Here is a 15408-nt window from a genome sequence, read left to right as displayed (position 1 = left end):
AAATTAGAGCTGTCACGTTTTGAGAGGCCAGTTCAAATTAAGCATTCCTTGGGGTTCTTCAGTTATCAGATCCTATAAAACTGTAAAATTGCATCATAATATTGGTATAATTACAATTGCAGTAGTCTCTGTTAGAATGCAGTTATATGGCTTTTTTCCCTTTTTTTTGTGTGTGGGTCTTTCCCCATTCTCTCTGACCTTAATCTTCTCATTAGGACCCCGTTCCAGGATAGAAGAGATGAGACAGTATGATAAAAGATCTTCTGCTAATGGCCGTTGGACTGGGGGTGTTCTCCATGTACCCTTGCCACCCTTCCCCCAGTCTCAGTCAGTGCCTGCCTAAAGAAGACTCAAATAAATGAGGAAATTAAATTGCAACACCATGCACACATGCTTCCTGTTCTCTGGTGATGCAGAGTGTGACCGTGTGTCTCTCTTGCCCCTTCTCAGTGCCCAAGCACATGCCAGCTGGAAGAAGGTTTCCATCAGCTGCAATGCAGAGCTAGCTCAAGTCCTGCATGAGCTGTCATTTCTGTTCTCCCCCTTGTGCTGCTTTTAGCTGGTGGATACTAATAATGTTCAAAATCCAAGAGCAATTTTCTAACAAAACCCTGAAACATTTCAGAAGTCAATTTTAGCTGTGTTTCACTGACAGGATAAGCAGAGAGAGCATAAGAGAGTAACAAGCATTAAGTGAGATTGGGTGAGAGTGCAAATAAGTTTTGAGGAAGCTGGTTTTGTTATATATGTGCAGGGCCATCTTGTTGCCGGCTTATTTTAATAGAAACAGTGTTCTTTTTTTCTTCTGCAAAATGAAATGTCAGAACTGCTTTTCTTCATTAGGGAAATACTATTAATTGCTGCCTTATTTCCTTTCTCTAAATTTCCCTTGAAGTATTTTATTATTATCTTTATTTTCTTCCTGAAAAGTGATCTATTTTAAAATATATAACTGGCTGTTTTCTCCTTCCAGTGTTTCCACTTCATTCTACAAATTCAGCTTTTAGAATGCATAGTTGTCTGATTAATTTCATAGGCTATTCATCTGTAAATGCTCATATTCAGAGTTAAAGGTGACTTTCTGAATTTAGTATTTGGTGATGAGTTTCAGCACTAATTTTTGCAGCGAATACCAGCAACACTTTCAGATAATTCAAAAATTTCATAAAATTTGGATAATTTGGGCAGTTTATTAATGCATTTTGTTAAAAATCAGATATGAGACCTTCCTTTTATAGTGATAAAATGAGTCACTTATGAAGTCTAACTCTGTATCCTTGATAGCTTCAAAGTTTGTTGTGGTGTCATCTCAATGAAAGTCTGAAAATGCAAGTTCAATAGATAGGATATTTAAAGGGACAACAGTTGTTAAATTAAATGAGTCTAACTTTTGTCTGTTGCAGCTGGCAATAACTCATGACACTTAATCACAGATATTTGAAGATAAGGAGCCTTTGCTTGATTGATTGATTTCCCGCCCCCCCCCCCCCCCCCCCCCGTCAGTCATGGCACGAACAGTCTCCCAGGACTGGGAGAAGGCAACCAAAACTTAGGCCACCAAAATGTAACTGCCATCTGGCTGGCTGATCAGTATAACAATGGAAAATCATTATTGATTTGCTTTGCGAATGTCTGTCTTCTTTCAACTGCAGAGGAACTAAGAGTTTTCTTATAGCATACGGTTGTGCAACAGAGCTCATTTCTGGATGCCAGTTCCTTTTCTTCTGGCTGAAATTCCTACTTTTTTTTTTCAGTTACAGCCTTACAGGTAGAGACATAAATAGATACATGTGTGTATATATATATATGGCAAAACTTCTCATTCAGTACTGTCTGTAGTTTGAATCCAATTGGATCCAGTATTTAAAAGCAAAATATTCATGCAGTTGGATTCAACAGAGACTCTTATTCTTAACCTAAATCTTGTTTGATAATATCCTGTCTCCAAAACATTTACAGTATCTTTCAGTTTATGCTAAAGAAAAAAATGTAACAGGAAGATAATTAAATCTGAATAGTCCCATGCTTACATATGTGATTGTATCATTGTTGAATCATGATGTCTTATTTCATTGAGAGGGAATTTTATTGTTTCATGTCTGTTTTGGTACTATTTTCATGTACATCTTTGGCCAGAATCCCAGTTAGTAATATGAAAGCATTTCAGAGGCATAATGTAGTTGTTACTTTTAAATATCACACATAGTTACTTTATGCTATCTTGATTGCAGCAGCTCACCTCACACATTTGAAGCCTTAATCTGTTACCTGTTAAGGGACAGCAGTTACTGAGGAAATAAATATGCGGTGTTTGGACTGTATTTGGGAGTATCTGTGTATGTAACACATGGAATGGATGTTCAGTCACTTAATTTGATAAATACTGCACACCGAGAATTTAAAGAAGGCTTAATCCTCCCTTGTGCTGAGCTTTCATGAATAGTGCACGCATTCAGCTTTCCTGAGAAAATTCATTTGCGGTTAGAAAAGTATGGGAATATATTCAAGGTGTCATCAGACAATATCCCTTGTGAAAACTGTGAGAAATTAATTTTCTTTACAACCTGCAATAAAATGGCCACTCAGCACTGAAGACTGCCACGGATTAAAAATAACTTATTTCCCCAAAAAGAAAAAATTATGAAAGAAGTTCTAATAAATACTCTTTTTATACTCACAAAGGTTGCCAACAGTAATCCTTATAGCTGGTGTGAACAATCTGGAAAAATCCTTTGCTTAAAAGCTATACTTCTCAATAGAAGAGAGGTGCTTCCAACTTAAGATATAGGCAGTATTTGGATAGAACTGTATATCTAGAGAAGCCACAGGAAAAAATGTTCATATCCCCAAAATACCCGCAAAAAGGTAAAGAAAAATGTAGTAGTGATGGGTATGTTGTCTGCTTTCTCTGCATGTTCTTTCATTTGGTAACATGCTTCTATGTCATTAAAAGGAACTGAAAAGTTTGTTTCTCTTCATACTTGTATGTATATATAATTCTAGCTGTATTCAGTATTCTACATTTGTGTCATATACTTATTAAAATTATTTTCATAATTCAGTATCAGTAGTTTGCATGCAAATTCAGTGTAATTTTTGAAGTATTTTTCCATCTTCTTATGCATATAGTACCTGTAGATGTTAGAGTGTATCATGAAACGGGTGCAATCAACCAAAGCCCATAAACAGGTCTGTCAGAATGAAAACTCATAGGCATCTTGATACCAATAAAATGTTTCTCTGTGGCTGGGAAATATATGGAAGACTCCAACAATTTAATTTCCATGGTAATGCATGTTAAAAACTGTGAAGGCAGTGACTTGGACTACAAGTATGGATCCAAAGCTTAGAAAAAGCTCCTGAGCTGCTCAGGCCAACTATAGTAGTTAGCTGTGTGTTCTTTATTTTAGTCATATTGTAAATTTAAAGGTAGGATTTTTTAAAAAAAATAAGATGTAAGAGACAAATATTTAATAGTCCATTCATAAAATACATATGCTGAAGGTTATGAAGCTTTTCCAAAGAGCAAGAGGAATTCTGTTTTTTTCTTGTCATCCAAGTAGAAATGAATTTGTTTCGTTCTAGAAGTATCTAAGGTTATTTAACCTGAATTAAAACAGTAAATGAGACTTTTTTGTTTTTACTTTTTTTTCTCACAAAACTTGGTAATTGCATATACACGATTAATTCCCTCACACACTGACAAAATATGTTGAGCTGAAGGCTATAACTCAAGTGTTTGATTTACAAGATGTATGATGAGCCTGCTTTAAGCACAGATCAAGATACCATTCAAAGCATTCTTACAGAGCAACCAACCAGGCTCAGTATCAGAGCCTTGTTATAGAGGCAGGGGCTTAGCTACTAGTAATTAACTGGCATAGCTTTATTTGTTATGAAAATCTAGAAATGCAAGAACTGCACAGTTTTAATTATAGTTTAAATATTACATGTTTACCTGGAACAAGCTATTTTTGTAATTATTTCTTCTTCTTTGTCACTTGGACTTTTTCCTTGAGACTTTGTGATACCTTAAATGTAACTTACAATTTACATTTTTCCAGCCTAATTTATCATTCCATCAGAATTTCCATGGATCTTTGTTGTCAAAATCTTTTAATTTACTGTACCTCCTTTGTATACGTGATGGTAATAACTGGTTTTGTTGACCACTAAATAAGAAAAAATTGTTAAGGTGGCTGGCTTTTGCCATCTTCCTGCCAGCATACTTTTAATTATGTTTACTTGTGTGACTGACCTAGAGCTGCTGAAGTTGTTAGAAGGTGCTTCAAAAGTGTCACTGAGATTTACTGGGCACGTACATCCTGGCATATAAAGTATAGCAAAAGATAAAGAAATCATCAAGGAGAAAATAATGTGATTTTATCTTCAACAGCCTAAGTGAAATGCATCAGTAATGAATGGTGTTAACGTAGGATGAACTCCAGCTGAAACAGGATTTATGGTCAATGTATTTAACCTAGAACATGAACAGTTTCATCTAGAATATAAGCCTTTGCCAAGTGTATCTTTAGCTTGGGACTGTGTCACTAGGAATGAATACAGTATTACTACTATTCAGTAGAAAGCTGGTAGTGCTGTTGACTTAGTGTTTTATGGTTACAAGAGCTTGTGACAAGTTAAGGAAGACTGGGAATCTGGGATATGTTTCATCTCCCACCTATGACTATGCACTTTCCGAGCCCCTCCCCTCCCCCGTCTTTGATATCTTTTAGGAAGGTACAGACAATCGTAGCTACTGACATTGACAGAAGTTTTGGAATTTCCTCCACTTAGGGTTTAAACATTTCCTAGATTTTTCCTGATAAGATTTCAAAATTTTATTTTTTTTTAATTGTGCTAAATGTATATGATTTCAAGTGTAAACTGATTGCAGCAAGGTTTAGTGGCATACAGAGTATTTTGAGTGTTGGAGTCCCAGTTTTATCACTGACATAAGCAGACTTTGCCAAGACGTACAGTCTTCTGAACTGTGCCCTTGACTGAGAAACTGGATATCTGCAAACTGCAGGATTTGATGGACCACTAGCACAGTTTCTTATGGCACATGTAGGGTTCGTGTATTTTATCTCTGAATTTGCTGTAACGTGAGTGTGACAGCAACTAAAGTTATTTCAAAGACTGTGAGGATGAGGAACCTTTCTTCTACAAATATATATGTGTTTGTCTCTCTGAGTGGCATATGTACAGTAAAACAATCTTGTTGAGATTTGAAATGAAGTAGCATTGTAAGCCTATAGCTCTTAGGATTTTTTTTTATGTTCTTATAAAGGATATTCCAGTAAATTATGTTCAAAATTGATAAAAAATACAGGTTTTTTAAGGTGTTAGTACTGCTTGTTAGAGCATGGCTGTTGTTACAAGAACTTACTAACCATCGTGCCTTGAAAGCCGTCAAACATTTTGCCATAGTTTTCACTGATGTGGTTACAGGAACTGTATGGTTGGGATTTGGGGACAGTGAACATTATAATCATAATATAAGATGATTGTATGAGGTAACTGTTTGCCTTGCCAGCTGCTTGTGGTTAGGAGCAAAGCTGTCTTCTGCAACACATTTACAATTTGTACTTTTTTTTTCATTGTTGACTTGTAGTGTAGTCTTTTCTGCTGCTCCCAGGAGCAACAAAACTCAGTATTTCAATGATGTGTTTTATATAAAGAACTAAGGTGCATCTTCCATTCTAATCTATATTTGCTGTGGGTTTTTTCCCCTTTCAGGAGGATACAGATCATAATTACTATACTTCAAGGACATATGGCCCATATGATTCTACCAGCCGGGATTTGTGGGTGAATATAGACCAAATGGAGAAAGACAAAGTAAAGATTCATGGGATCCTTTCCAATACCCATCGGCAAGCAGCAGTAAGTTATCATACTTTTTCTTCTTTGACTGACATGGATATTTTTCACCAGTGACCAACACAGTAGTATTACTGAGTATGGTGACTACTGTCACAGAGCTTTATCTTTGAATTTTAGTTAAGCTGTGAAAGTCTGCACGATAGTGCTATCAAATGATTCCAAATCGCCGCCTTGCCCCTGCTATAAAAGTCCTTCAGAGGTGCCTTAACGTATATTTGAAATTTGCTTCTGTTCTTAAGGATCACAAACTATCAAGCAATACACTATTTGTGTTGCTGAAGTCAGAGGCAATTTTGCTATTGACTTCAATAACAACAGAACTGGGTTCAAGGTTATGTTGCTGAAGTTTGTCTCCCACGGAGTGTGTGTGTCTTTGCACTATCATTTTGTATGAGGTGTCACACTTATTTTTTCTTTTGGGACAACTGATAAAACTCATGAGACTGTCATATAGTATCAGCAGTGATAGATGTGATCACAATTTCAGGATATCAACAAACAAATAACATGGAGTGTAAATAACAATCTTGTTTAACTCATTGTAATCGTGCTGTCAGGTAAAACGGGTATGACAATAATGGACTTAGGTGCTTAGTAGTGAAATTGAATGCTGTGTGATTTACAGACTGTATTCTTCAATCTCACCTGTGGCTGGAAACCATATATAGAAGAGCCATTATTAGCACAAATTAAACAGAAAAATACAACTAAGAGTTGTGGTTCATGAGGTTCTTGTTTCATCCATTCACCAACTTGGCTCCAATAAAAAGTCCTTGGATTTTGACAAGTTTAAAACTAAAATCTAGTGAATGCCTTATTTAAAAGTTGTACAGTTCTTAAAGATGCAGGCGTGTTTAACAGTTTTAAAGCTGAGAGAAAAGGCAAGTTTAATACATCTTTTACCTCCCAGGCACCAGCCAGGTGATTGGCTCAGAGGAATGTAAGAGCATGAAGAAACACTGTGGTATTTAGCTCAGAATACAAAAAAGCAGAATGGAGTGGTAAATCCACTAGATATGACTGACAGAGAGTCTAGTACATAAAATACATTCCTCATAGCAAAAAAAGACTGTAAAGAGCCGGGGATAATGCAAATAAAGAGGGTTCAGGCAGTTATGTGTCTTTGGGGTAATTGAATACAACTGTGTCATCTATTTTCTTAAGACAACTTGTTTCTAATGAGAAAAACACCTCAGGGGTACCTAAAAGTGAAAACCTATATTGTCTGCCTTGCTGCCTTTATCTGGGATCCTGGTGGTCTGTGTTGAGGGAGAGAATGGAAACATGCAAAAAAATGTAATAAAGGGATTAAAAATACCTATATAAGGTAAAACATCTTTCCCTAATACTAGTAATTTGTAAGGCTTGGGACCAAAACATTAGTGAAATTCCTTTGAGAAATTTTAGCCTGTTGTTTAATGATTATTTAAGATTACGCCCTTTTATACCTTTGTTCTAAGTAGTTTTGTTTCCAGTTGGATCCCTGAGATTATACACCTAAAAATGTCAATTCCAAGGGGGGCGTTTTGTCGAAGTTACTAAACCAGAGGTTTAAAATGAAACAATGCTTGTGGTCTGGGTGCTGGATCGGTCTGGAGGACTGTTCAGCACAACAGAGTGGAATTTGGCAGCACAACGGCTTCAGCTGTTTCTCCCCAAAACAAGCAATTTAAGACTTTTCTGCTGAATGTCAGGTGCCCACTTTTCTCTGCTACAGCTGGCAGAAATGCAGGCTGTGGTCCAGGTTTAGCACACTGATATCCATCTTTTTTCATATTTACCCAAATATCTTGGACTGTGAACTTGAGTGACTGCAGCCATGTCTGCATACTTTTTTAAAGACCTGGTTTTCAGAGGTTTGTTTTATGTCCCTCCTGAAGGATGAAAATGTGCCGGTGAGTGATTCTGTAAGGCTTTATATTTTATTTATGTGTCTATAATTGATTTCTTGTATCTGTCCCAGCAAACAACACCCATGTGTACTGAACAACAAAATTATTTAGATGAGATGTGTTCTTTATAACTGTATAGCAACTGTAGAGTCATATATTCTGAGCAGATCATAAATAGATAAGCAGTGATCTCTTCCCTTCTCTTCCATAGAGATAAACTTTGCCATTACTCTTTTTAAAAGGCCATTTTGCACATCCTTCTGTGACTTGGTGATTTACATGCTGATAATTTCTACAGATTATCTCCAATTTGATAGTAGAACAAAAAGTTAAATTACTATATGCTAAGTATTATTTTTTTTCTAATAATGTCAGGGATTCCTTGAATGCTAAATATGTTCCACTCAATTTGTGTGTTTTCCTTCATTTGGAAGTATGTAATCCTAAGAGTTCCCAGAAGCTGCCAGTTGGTTTTGCTTCTACAGGAAACATGACATAGAGGATCCATGAGATGGTTTGGCTCTATAAACAGCATAGTCATCATTTGGGTAAAGTTACACGCAAATATTGATAAAACAATTAAAATGCCTAGCAGTACAGGATTTACACCTTGAGTAGCAATTTCCCCCCCACCCCCAACATATTGCTACCATCTTCTAAACTGTGTAATAAAATTTTAGGTGTGGCTTGGATGCTCAGTGTGTTTTGATATCTAATAGTTGATTACTCAAACACTGATCTAGATACAGGATCACCTTACACTTGGGAACTCAGTTCCCTTTCCTGTCAGTCCAGTCTATCGTTTGTGCATGGAGATAACATTTTTATTCCAGTGGGTTGAAAGTGCTGATATTTGTTCTGAAAAACAAGGTATACTCTCTAGCAGCAAAAGTAAACCCACATTTATTTCAAGTGGCTTTTACAAAATCACACTTTAAAACATTCCTTAAATCTTCTTTGTTCTTTATTACAGTATTATGCTAAACAATTGTCTATATTAAACGTTTTTATATTGTCAGAATTTAAGGCATCACTTTTTGATAGAAGTCAATGGGACATCTGTATCTGGTTTGATTGGGCACAGGATCAAGTCTTTATTGCAAACATCTTTATACTAGTGTTTATAGCAACTTAGAAGACTGCTAAGGGGGCACATTTTTCTTTTGAAGCTGTTTAACTTTTTTGTTATTCAGACAGTTAATGCTAATAGGTAAAATGGACAGTAGTGCAGAAAGGAAAGAGGGATGGTTTGATCAGAGAATTGATGGTTTTAACGGTGTTCTTGGAAATTATGTTTGGTAGAGCAAGGACAATTTTTCACTGGAGTGCGTACATAAATGTAACATACATTCAGTGGTGAAAACTTCAGAATATGTTAAAACTCGATTTGTTTACATTAATTTATGAGCTGTCTTTCACGTGCCATTTTGATTAGAAGTATTCAGTTGTATATCTGTATTTTATGTATATACAGAAAAGGTTATTAGAACCTACTTAGTCCAATTACCACACTGCAAATGGATTTTTGCATTCTAATTAAAAACAAACAAAATTGTGCTAATAAATCCTGTCAAAATTCTTTCTTCCACTTAAATGCAAAGCAAATCTAATTTAAAATTACTGTAAATCTTCAGCTGTTAATTTCATGCTAAATAATTCTTTAAATTCTGCTGGATGTCTCTGGATTCTTCCCGAGAGAAGAAAGAAACACTTGGATATAATCTGAAAATAATAAACCCAGGATAGAAATAAAGGTAGAGAAAATAAAGACAAAATGCTTTTTCACCTCTTTTTGCTTTTTAAATGCATGGACTGTTGCCCTTAAGTGGAGACATCTGAGGTTAGGGTTGAGGATCAGTCACCAACAACCCATCTTCACACTGATTTTTTTTTTTTTAATTATTATTATTATTTTTAAACTTGTCCTAAACAACAAATAATAACAGGCTGTATACCCTGTTCCTATTTGGGCTTCAGGCCATTATGGAAGTGATGTTGTTTTAATGGGATATTACACTTAAATAGTGAAAAGACCTTACTGGGATTTCAGCATTCCTTTCTGTCATGACTACTGATTTATTCAGAGTTTATCCAGGTAGTACACCAGGTGATGATTACGGGTGGCCACAATAATCACCGAGCTTTGGGAAAAGAGTGGAATAGATGGGAGTGCCATAGGTGGCGAGGGGAAATGAGTTTGAATTTGAATGGTGCTTTATGGGGAGCTTATGTGAGCAGAAGAGCGTTCTCCAAACTACAGTTCCCTTCTGTGAATTCAGCTGACAGAGGATAGGCTGATGGGGGAGAAAATACTTTTTTCTTCCTTTTTATTTTGCATTAAGTACTGAAAGTAGAGTTTGTTAATACATCTGTTGAATATTTCTTTATAATCAGTTTCAGCTCCTAGCTAACAGTGTAGAGAGGTTTGGGAACTGGTGTCGTGGGTTTGATGAAGGAGTTGCCTTCCAATGACCAGCCTCCATCAGATAAGCACCCAGGTAGCAGCAGGATGTCACCGAGGGCACTTGAATCTGAAAGAGCACACCACCTGCAGCCAGGGAAGTGGGTATCCTGTAAAACTTAGGTACTGCTAAGGCGTTAAATATTGATGGCTCTTGAGAAAGAGGTTGAAGAAACTTAAGGAAAACCTAAGAATCTTATTAGTTTTATTTATGAGAGAATTATAATGTCTGCTGATGTATTTTGTTTTCTGAAATCTTCAGTTATGAAGATCCACTGCTTTCAAGTGGTTAAGTGCTACACAGAATTGTTTCCAATTAGCTATTGGCAATTTCAAATGAAGAATAGCAAGGCTCCAGTGAAAAATAAAAAGCACTGAAATAGATATTTGAAGTAGAGGACTACTCATTTTGTTTTCGCTTACCTTTCTGCACAATGTCAATTTTATTTTCTGCTGTTGTTCATTTCAGAGAGTGAATCTGTCCTTTGATTTTCCATTTTATGGCCATTTCCTACGTGAAATTACTGTGGCAACTGGGGGTAAGTGTATTTCTAACCATTTAATCTGAGTAATATGGGAAGAGTTCCTTTCAGGTATTTAAAATACCTTTTTTCCTGTATATATGTCAAGAGATAAACTGAAGCATTTATTTATTTATTTGTTTTTTATATCTTACTATTTATTTATTAAATTTTAATTTCCACAAAAAGAAAATCATGAAATGTCAATATGATGAAAAACCTCCAGCTGCTCAAGTTGAACTGTTTTAAAACCTTCTCATTGTAAGACTTTATAGCATTAATCATTTTCTATTTAGGCATTTGCCCCAAGAGTCTTTTGTGTGCATGTGTGCATCTGCAGCTGTTGCACTTGTGGAGATAGTGCTGGAGCCAAAACAAGGAGGGGAACTTAGGTTTTGCCTGCATGTGGGCAGAGAATTTACTATCCAAATATAAGAAGTGCTGCTAGAAGTATGTAACTTGTCACCTGTAAGGCAAACCCATTGCAGTGCATTGCCTTGGTGTGGTATGGTGTCTGTGACAGTACCATAGTGTTCCTCTCCTTCTCTGTGGTAAGGTGGGAGGTATGGCACAGCTAGAGCTCCTGGTCTTGTGGATCTGGGCACCACTGATGGCTTGTGGTTAGTGTTCTCCCTCCCATTGCTGCTGGCTGTTGTTTACACCGATTTCATGCACTAGGAACAGCTGTTGACCACTTCTACTCCCCTCTAGCTCCACCTCCTTGAAAGACAAAGAGGAGACCACAGGAAAATGAAATTATGTGGAAGACAACAAATGAGAAAAAAGGAGAAGGAGAAATGGTCAAAAAATGAGAACAGGGAGACAGAGGACAGCATCACAGAACACCCACAGCATCCTCTGGTTCTTGAACATGTTGAGCAAGTTTGTGGACTCTGGCTGGTGGTGCCCTGCCTAGAGGTGTGACAGGATAGAAAGCAGATAGAAACCAGGGCCATCATCACCAGGACCAATCCTACCCCATCTCTTGCCAAGGTTTCCCCTTCTTATGCTATGGGTGGCCATCTGGCCGGGATCAGGGGATGCTGATGTCCCACTGCACCTCTGAATGGGAAGGGTATGACTGAAAGATTAGAGAAGAATTGCAGCCAGTGTCTCAACAAGAGTAGGAGCTGGAACAGAGGTTTCTGTCACACTCTGTGTCAGGATCTCCATTTTGATACCAAAGCAGAATACAAGAGATGGACAGAGGTGAATAAAGACTGATACTGGTTGATTTGCAGTCAGAATGATAAAAAAGGATGCAGAATTATGGGCTTACTTCAGTACCATGGTTTTCTCTTCTTGATCAGCAATGACATTTTGATACTGATTTGTATCAGATGAGCCATGAACTACTGATTGGGGTTTTGATATTTGTCTGATTTCCATTCTGCTTTGCTTTTAGTTTCATTTTGGTGCTTTATCATCAATGCCTAGTTCTGTACTCTCTTATTAGAGGAGTTATATTTAATCATGTGCCAAAATAAAATCCGTGAGATCTGTGTAGCATGAAAGAATGGGTAGGATGAATCCTGCACAGCTAAAAGAGTAGCAGTGGGGACAATGTTCATTCTATAAATGTCCCTTTATTCTTACTGCTGAACTTAGTTCCTTAAAACTTCACAAACTTCACTCTTTCTCAAAGTAATTCTTCTTGTATGCTTGCTCTGCTGGGCCTTCACTTTTAATAAAAGCCCTGAGTTTTTACCACTGCTATCACTAATACGCTGCTGTCATCAGTCTTCCCCGTCTGCCCCCAAATACTTGGGAGTAAGGTTAAGCTTCCAAGGAGAGCTCTGTTGTAATAATTTGTGAGGGGAAAGATTTTTTTATTTGTTTTCTTTTGGTGTAGAGCATTTAGGGCATTTAGGTGGTTTGTGGTGTTTGGTTTGTTTGTTGTGTTTTGTTTTTTTTTTTTTTAAAGCATGTAAGCATATAAGAATAGCTGCAGCTCTGCAGCAGTCTTTTCTCTTGCTATTAATGGAACCTTGAATGATAATTCTGCTTTTCTTTTTGCCCCATTTCTACTAAGTAATATTGCTGTGAAATATTTATGGACTATTATCAAGCTACACAGGATTTAACATCAGTCCTTTCGCTATAGGCTGCTGACATTAGTGCAGAGGTAACTTCTGTCTTTCATTTGTTGCTTCTATGATTTTCAACCTCAAAATAAAGCACAAAAAAGTAAGATCTAGTCAGTAATATTTTAAAAAATATTATCTTGATAAAGCCCAGTAACTGTAAGTCATCCTGTCAATCCAGGACAGGATGCAACCTTTTCTACAACTTTAAGACTCCTAAACCCATTTAGTGGGAAAAGAAAGATGTATTTCTGTCCTGACTCTCTGATGCATGTTTTGCTTTGGCTATGTTTGCAAATTTTGTTACTGTCAGTCATTGGTGGTACAGTGTGGCTTATAGCCTAACAACAAAGTATAAAGACAGGTTCCATGTCCTTTTTATACTGTATGGTATACTATTTCTTGTTAATCAAGATTTTACAGTGGCATTGCTAATATTAGACTGGAATGCCTCCAGAGGTTATTCTGAGATCAAAAGAATGACAGTTAATGTGTACAGGAGTCCCACATGATAGATATCCACTTCCTGGAGAGTAGGTTATGATTAATTACTCTAATGACAGCACTACAAACTGTTTTTACTTCCAAATTGTAAATTAAATAACCTTTTTAAAAGGAAAGTTGAAGACAATGGCACATTAAATCCCTATCACAATAAAAATGTCTACCTAAATGGTTTCTGCCATTCTTCATGGACGGTGCATGGCAGAGTTTCCAAGTTAGTTAAGATGACTTTGAAATTGCTGCAGTGTAAAACTCAACTTTTTTTTTCCTGTCTAAGTAATATTTATTTTCTCTTCTGAAGGGTTTTGATGAGCTGATTGTGTTTAACTAAGGAAAGGGAGAACAGGGAGTGAAAATACCTAGTTTAGGAGATTTATTCACTGTTGTCCTTAGCTTGTATTTCACAAGGTTATTTAATTCATAGCTAGGAGGTAAGACAGCTTATAGTATTATTAACATAATTAGTAATTTGTGGTTCTTTAGGATAAGGACATCTATCTCCCCGCATTCCTATAGAGAGCATTTTTAAAGCAACCTCTGGAGAGCTCTCAAAGCTTTAATAATAGTAGATAACACAAGAAGCAGCTGAGTTTTGGTTTTTGTGAAGATTTCTAAAGTTTTTGCTCTACAGGTCAAAAGTACAGTTATTTCTGTAATAAACCACTCATGAGTTAGGGTCATGTTGCGGATATCAGGGAGCTAAGCACATGAAATCTGTTTGCTGCCAGTCACTGATAGTCCTAACAAAGCTTGGTGGCTGTGGGGGTGGGAGAACCCACTCTGTGCTACAGCTCTCCAAGCAGTAACACAGCCCTTCTCAAGGGAGTCCCTGAAGCTCTGTGGTCCCACATTCTACTTAACATGCAACAATGCTTCCTACTTGGTTGTATTAATCTTCTGTGCTCATGGTAAGGCCCTCTTGTTTATTTGTGGCTTTTTTGTTGTTGTTGTTGATCGGTCTATTTTCTAGTGCAGCTTTGTATCAAATACTGTAAGTTATTTGGGAATTGTTTTCTTATATGGCATCTTTCATTGATGTTATATTTCTGATATGCCTGTAGCAGCATTACAGAGGATAGTAGTATCCAACCCAGATTATTATGGATTTTCATTAAGCCTGATATTTGTTGCCCAGCGTTGTCGTAGTTTAACTCCAGCCAGAAGCTGAGCCCCATGCACCTGCTCGCTCACTCCCTTCCAGCGGGATGGGGGAGAGAACTGGAAGAGTAAAAATGAGAAAACTCATGGGTTGAGATAGAGACAGTTTAATAGGTAAAGCAAAAGCTGCACAAGCGAAGTAGAACGAGGAATTTGTTCAGCATTTCCTGTTGGCAGGCAGGGCTTCAGCCTTGTGCAGGAAAGCCGGGCTCCATCACATGCAGCTGTTACTTGGGAAGAGAAACACTGTAACTCCAAATGTCCCCCCTTCCTCCTTCCCCCAGCTTTAGGTGCTGAGCATGATGCCATGTGGTAGGGAATGTCCCTCCGGTCAGCTGGGGTCAGCTGTCCCGGCTGTGCCCCCTCCCAGCCCCGTGTGCCCTCCCAGCCCACTCGCTGCGGGGGGTGAGAGGCAGAAAAACCCTTGGGGCTGCGCAAGCCCTGCTCGGTGATAACTAAAACATCAATGTATTGTCAACACTGCTTTCAGCACAAATCCAAAATGTAGCCCAGTACTAGCTGCTATGCAGAAAATTAACTATCCCAGCCACAACCAGGACAGGGATTAATAAAGGTTTTAATTTTTGCTTTTGGAATTTCCCTCATGGTTTGAATGATCAACATTCATGAGGGGACTTAAAACATTTTCAGTTTCTGTTCTTTCCACAGAATGACTGCATAGTATTGTACATAGCCTGTAAATCAAGAATATGTAGACTGCTTAGGAGCATAAAACATATTTGATTTTTGCATTTAACTATAGATATTTGGCAGCAGCAAAAGTAAAAGCAAATTAAAAAATAATAATAAATTTGTTCTGTATTATCACATACTGGGAAAACAATATTTTGGTCATTGAACTTTCCTCTAGAATTATGCTGTCAAGGATTTAGTTAAGC

The 15408-nt window shown here is 37.2% G+C and overlaps 1 protein-coding gene across 1 annotated transcript in view; it reads left to right on the top strand.

Moving 5' to 3' along the window:
- PLXDC2 (plexin domain containing 2) overlaps positions 1–15408 on the top strand; it is a 271594-nt gene that overhangs the window by 140237 nt on the left and 115949 nt on the right. Inside the window, exons 3-4 of the mRNA XM_037385483.1 lie at positions 5743–5889; positions 10712–10781. Coding sequence (XP_037241380.1) covers positions 5743–5889; positions 10712–10781 — 217 coding nt within the window. The remainder of the gene's footprint in view (positions 1–5742; positions 5890–10711; positions 10782–15408) is intronic.

This window comes from Falco rusticolus, chromosome 4 (genome assembly GCF_015220075.1).
Source record: "Falco rusticolus isolate bFalRus1 chromosome 4, bFalRus1.pri, whole genome shotgun sequence".
In the NCBI taxonomy this organism is placed as follows: domain Eukaryota; kingdom Metazoa; phylum Chordata; class Aves; order Falconiformes; family Falconidae; genus Falco; species Falco rusticolus.
Note: the sequence above shows the minus strand (reverse complement) of the source record. Positions and strands in the feature narration are given on the sequence as shown.